The following is a 6,152-nucleotide window of genomic DNA, read 5'->3' as shown; positions in this document are numbered from 1 at the left end:
AGGATCACGATCACTGATAATTGATTTCGGCATCCTATGGAGCTTGACAACACCTTCAACAAATTTCTCAGCAATTGATTTAGCAGTAAAAGGATGCGTTAAAGCTAAAAAATGAGCATATTTGCTTAAATGATCCACAACAACCAGGATTGCTTTTTTCCACTAGACAATGGTAGACCTTCAATGAAGTCCATTGTTATATCATCCCAAACCTGATGAGTAATTGATAGAGGCTGTAATAAATCGGCCGATGAATATGTTGATGATTTGTTCTTTTGACAAATTGAACAAGCAGCAACATAGTCACGAACTGATTTGTTTAAAGAAGGCCAATAAAACTGGGTAGCAATCCGCTTACAAGTCCTCAAAACTCCAGAATGTCCACTGCTTAGGGAGTCATGAAATTCCTGTAAAATCTGAGTAATTAAGTCAGAATCAGGGTGTAACGACCCGAAATCGGACCACTACCGGCGCTAGGATCCAAATCGACTTAAGGTCACCGGGACCCGTAGCAAGCCTAACATACAACCTGTTATACCTGATAATCCCATACATGACCATATAATTACATAAAAATTTTAAACTTTTTCCTTCACCAAGCTCGACCTGTGCATGCACCATACTATAAACATAAAAAAACCCCCACACTAGAGCCCTCATCAAATGCTCTAGCTGGGTCAACATTCTATACATCAAGCTTGGTTTACATCACATTAATATCATGTATCAAAAGGGATCCTCATACATTAGGGCCAAGCACAATGCTAATCCTCAATACAATTCTATACAATATCTTACATTACATTACATTACGTTATCTTTCATGTCCACGACTAACTATTATATACATGGGACTTTTACTCTTGCTGACTTCCTGGTCTATCCCGAACTTGCAAGCCTGGGGGTTAAGGGAAAAGGGATGAGCTACAAGAGCCCAGTGAACAAAATAGTAAAACAGTATATTAAAATACATGCTTTCATGGAATGCATCACATCACAAACAATCCACATCAAGGATGGACTTGTCACCAATAGCCCTCTACACATTCCAATGGTGCCAGGGGCGTAGAATGGGCTTCACTGGTCTTTCTCTTACTCTGTGCCAGGGACGTAGAATGGGCCTCACTGGACTTCCATACCATATCATCGTCATCATATCATATCGAGGGCTAATTGATCATCCAACATCCATCCACATCAACATCATAATCTGCAATGCAACATATTCGTGATTTCTAATGCAACAATCTAGTATATATCATGTCATTCGTGATGCATGAACATGCTCAGAATTTATTTACTTTGAAACATAAAAATCCATTCTACTCACCTCAGGCTGACTCTGGAAAGACTCTGAAGCAGCTATCTCACTGCTGGGGTCCTCGGTTCCTCAGGTCCGAACCTACACGGGTGGACTCAAATGAGGGACCAAACAAACACTAATATAACTCTAAACATCTCCCCAAAAACCCCCTAAAACATCACAAAACTTCATAGAAAACACGCAAAGGAAGGCTGAATAGGGCACTTTCGGTGGCACCTTCAGCGGCCGAACCCCCTTCCAGATCCGAAAGCCATGCACTTTCGGCGGCACCTTCGGCGGTCGAAAGTCCCTTCCAGATCCGAAACTCATGCACCTTCGGCAGCACCTTCGGCTGCCGAAATTCCCCTCCAGAGCCGAAAGTCCAACTTTCGGGGGCGAGTTTATGCGGCCAAAACATGCCACCACAGGCAGGTTCGGCGGCCGAACATGGCTTCGGCTGCCGAACATGGCTTCGGCTGCCGAACCTGAGTTCTTCCAGAATGGCAGAACTCAGCCTCTCATGCATAACTTGCCTCCCAAATCCTCCAAACTCAAACCAAACCATGCAAAAACATGCATAAACACACTCCTAAGCATTAGGGGCTTAAAACTAGCCTATACCCCAACAACACTTCATTTTAACAAACAATAAACATACTTTGCATCATTTAACTCACATAAACCCTAACATTTTACAACTAAGCTAATCATGCATCCAACACCCTTCAAACCCCTCAAAACTTACTAAAATCATAAAAGAAAGGTAGGATCTACTCTTACCTCTTGAAAAACGAGAGGGGAGACGATCCAAACTCGGAGATGGGAGAAATCGAGCTCCGGGGTCTCCAAGCTTCAAAACTTGATCTTTAGCTCAAAATCTTCAAAACCAAGTTAAAACTTGTCAAAAACATGAATGATTTAAAGGAAATCATCAAAACTAACCATGGAAGGGCATGGACTCACCTTTGCCCGAAAATGGGGAAGAAAACTCGCCCATTTTCGGACATGGGGCCTTTTATAGGTGGTTGGCCAGACCACCTTCGGAGGCTAAAGGTGCTTCCAAAACTCTACCACGTTCGGCGGCCGAACTTGACATTTGGCGGCAGCAAAAGAGAGCCACTTTCAGCGGCCGAACCTGGCAATTCCCTTCAAAACTTTCTTTTCTTTCAAAACTCAATTTCTTTCTTACTTAAAACCTTAAAACACATGAAAACATTTTAGAAAAACATATTTTACCCTTCTAGAGGTTTTCGACATCCGAGATTCTACCGGAAAATAGGAATTCCGATGCCGGAGTCTAGCCGGGTATTACACAGGGGGAATGACAACCCGATTCTTGTAAAGAATTAACCCAGCTCTCCACAAATATGGTTTTCCCGGATTACTAGTGGCCAATTTCCCAATTTGAATCATGTAGGGATGTTTAGTAACAGTTGCCCTTAAAGAATCCCAAAAAGAGGTCAGTGGACTAAAGAGTGCATCAAGGCTAGGACTCCCTGCAATTCTTGATAGTGCATCGGCGGCGACATTTTCTTTATCCGGTTTATATCTGATTTCATAATCATAACCAAGCAGCTTAGAGACCCACTTTTGTTGTTCCGGAGTCACAATCTGCTGTTCCAAAAGGTATTTAAGGCTTCTTTAATCAGTTTGAATGAAGAACCACCGGCCGAGTAAGTAAGGTCGCCATGTTCGAATTGCGTGAACAATGGCAAACATTTCTTTAGCATAGGTGGACCAGGTTTGTTTAGAAACTCCTAAGGATTTGCTTATAAAAGCAATGGGTTTATCCTGCTGAGAAAGGACAGCCCCAATGCCTTCATTCGAAGCATATGTTGTTATGACAAATTCCTCATTAAAGTTGAGCATAGCCAAAGTTGGTGTGGAGGACATTGCTTGCTTTAAATCTGTAAAGGATTGCTTTGCCTGTTCTGTCCAAGCAAACCTTCCCTTCTTTAGCAAATCCGTTAAGGGTCGTGCAATCATGCCATAATTTCAAACAAATTTTTTGTAGTAACCTGTAAGGCCTAAAAAACCACGTAAATTAGAGACATTAGTAGGTTTTGGCCAATCAATCATTGTTCTAATTTTTCCTTGATCCACCATTACTCCTTCATGAGACACAATATGACCCAAATATTCAATCTGTTGCTGCCCAAATGCACATTTACTGAGCTTAATAAAAAATTGGTGTTGTCGCAATATTTCAAAAGCCAATTTGACATGTTCAAGATGCATGGTCCAATTGGAGCTATAAATCAACACATCATAAAAAAATACTAGCACGAATTTGCGTAAATATGGACGGAATATTGAATTCATAAGGGCTTGAAAGGTGGAGGGGGCATTACATAACCCGAAGGGCATGACTAAATACTCATAGTGACCATTATGGATACGAAAAGCTGTTTTATGAATGTTATCTGGATGAACTCTTACTTGATGAAACCCCGCCCTAAGGTCAAGTTTAGTGAAGTAGGCTGCCCCATGTAATTCATCTATCATATCGTCAACAGTGGAAATCGAAAATCTGTCCCTAACAGTTATAGCATTTAGGGCTCTATAATCTGTACAGAATCTCCAAGATCTGTCTTTTTTCTTAACAAGTAAAATAGGAGAAGAAAAAGGACTTGTGCTAGTTCAAATAAGCCCCAATTTTAACATGTCATGAACTTGCTTTTCAATTTCGGCTTTTTGAAAATATGCGTACCTGTAGAGACGAACGTTAACAGGATCTGTCCCTTCCTTTAATAGGATGCGATGATTAATTTCCCTATCCGAAGGTAGCTCAGTCGGATGTTGATAAATATCAGAATACTGATGGAGTAATTGTTGCATATCTGGATGAATTCTGTTTGGAAGTACTTCTTGTTGCATTTGGAAGCAGATTGCAAATATAGATCCCCTATGTCTTAACTCTTTCTCCATCTTCTTGGTGGAATATGGTTGAATGAGTTGGCTGTTAATTCCTTTAAGAAATTGGAGATGTCCATTCCAATGGAATTTCATAGTTAAGTTTTTCCAATTGCAATTCACATCCCCCAATTGTTGGAGCCACTGGATTCCTAGCACCATATCCAAACCCATTATAGGTAAAGAATATAATATAATAGTAAAGGGTATACCTTGAACCAGGAGATTCACATCCTCAAACTTTCCACTGCAATGTAAGTGTCCCCCATTGGCGACTTTCACCTTTTTTGGCTTAACCGCCGTTGCCGGTAATCTGAGGGATTCTGCCATCTTGCCATTGATGAAGTTGTGAGTTGAGCTACTATCAATGAGGACAATCATCTCTGTGGATCCGATTTTGATCAGAACTCTCATGGTTTGTGAGTTAGACCACCCGATAAGAGCATGGAGGGATATTTCTGGCTCATCTTCACCCTCATCCTCAGTGCCGCCATCTAACAAAAGCAATTGAGGTTTGGCACACCTATGCCCGGGAGTGAATTTTGCATCACAGTTGAAACAAAGCCCAGCAGCCCTGCGTTTTTGCATCTCTTCCCATGAAAGGCGTTTTACCGGAGTTGCAGTCTTTTCCTTTGTTGGCGATAGCGAGCTGGGTGGGGTAAATGTTCGAATGGCTTTCTTCTGCCTCTGGGGTTGTTCGTCCCGCATTCGAGCATAATTAATGGCTTCCTTGAGCGTCTTGGGTGTGAACATTCTAATTCTGTCTGATATCTCTGTTTTAAGGCCACCCATAAAGGTTCCCACTAGGGCTTTCAGGGTCCACCCCTTCACTTTGTTCCCCAGCCGTTCAAATTCCCGTTGATAGTCTCGTAGAGGGCCTGTTTGTCGAATTTTGGAAAGGGACTCATCAAAGTCTTCGCATTCGGTTGGTCCAAAACGGAACGATAATTCTTCGACAAATGTGTCCCAAGATACTTCCTTGCCTTCTTCTTCGTATGAACGCTTGAGCCATCTCCACCATTGATTTACTTCACCCTGGAGGTGGTAACACACCTTTTCAAAGGTATATGTTTTTTGGTAATCGAAGAACTGCTCCACTCTAGTCATCCACTCAATTGGGTCATCGCCTGAAAATTTAGGGAATTCAATCTTTGCGAGTTTGGAAGCAAAAATAGGCTTTCCTCCCTCTCTTGAATCCTCTCGGCCATATCGATTTTGACTTCGATCTCTGATGCTGCTGGATCCGTCTTTGTTAGAGAAAGACATCTCAGAGAACTTTGAAATAGCTACCTCAATCAGTTGTAACTTACTATTAATCCCATAATCCATTTGGCTAATAGAACCTTGTAGCTGTCCAACAGTGTTTTTAAGCTGTCCAATTGCAGCTTCAAGATTTTCAATACGTTCTTTGTTGGTTGCCATAAGAAAAGAGAAAAGAAAGGAAATAAAGAAGGTTAGTAAGCTCTGATACCACTGATAGGTCCCAGTCAAAGCTTGTAAAAGAAAAAAATTAAATTAAGAATAATTTGAGTAATTTTCATTGATGATCATAGCTGCTATACAAGCTTTCTTAAATAACAGTAGGACTTTAACAACTCAGTCCTATATACAGGCCACTAATAATATACATTACATTCTTATCTAAGATATAAATGAGTTGAATTTAGAGTTTGTGAACATATTAAATACTTAAAGAAAGTCTCATTTTCAATTCAAATGTTATGTTGAGAACAAAACTAAATTGTTAGACATATGATGTAGTAGCATTTTTGTTCATGTTAAAGGTAATAGGTAGGAATGTTTAGTGAAACTAAATTTCTCAATGGAATTGAGACAAGCTGTGAGATCAAAATAGATCTCAATCTACTTATGGATTGATTCATCAATTCTAGTCAATTTCTTTCATGACTTTACACTAAACTCATATATGAACACC

At 40.6% G+C, this 6,152-nt stretch overlaps 1 protein-coding gene across 1 annotated transcript; it reads right to left on the bottom strand.

Moving 5' to 3' along the window:
* Positions 1–2,611: 2,611 nt before the first annotated feature.
* LOC110625649 lies at positions 2,612–5,638 on the bottom strand. The gene is made up of 5 exons (XM_043961442.1): positions 4,014–5,638; positions 3,660–3,938; positions 3,322–3,554; positions 3,005–3,234; positions 2,612–2,914 (listed from the first exon to the last, which is right to left on the bottom strand). The coding sequence occupies exons 1-5, from the start codon at positions 5,636–5,638 to the stop codon at positions 2,612–2,614; spliced, it is 2,670 nt and encodes an 889-aa protein (XP_043817377.1).
* Between the last annotated feature and the right edge of the window lie 514 nt (positions 5,639–6,152).

This window comes from Manihot esculenta, chromosome 11 (genome assembly GCF_001659605.2).
Source record: "Manihot esculenta cultivar AM560-2 chromosome 11, M.esculenta_v8, whole genome shotgun sequence".
NCBI lineage: Eukaryota > Viridiplantae > Streptophyta > Magnoliopsida > Malpighiales > Euphorbiaceae > Manihot > Manihot esculenta.
This window is presented reverse-complemented; position numbering and strand designations above follow the sequence as displayed.

Coding starts and splice junctions, on each gene's coding strand:
- LOC110625649 (XM_043961442.1), bottom strand. CDS start 5,638: ATGGCAACCAACAAAGAACGTATTGAAAATCTTGAAGCTGCAATTGGA. Junction 3,939..4,013: donor GTTAACGTTCGTCTCTACAG/GTACGCATATTT, acceptor TATTTGAACTAG/CACAAGTCCTTTTTCTTCTC. Junction 2,915..3,004: donor AAATGTTTGCCATTGTTCAC/GCAATTCGAACA, acceptor TTGGAACAGCAG/ATTGTGACTCCGGAACAACA.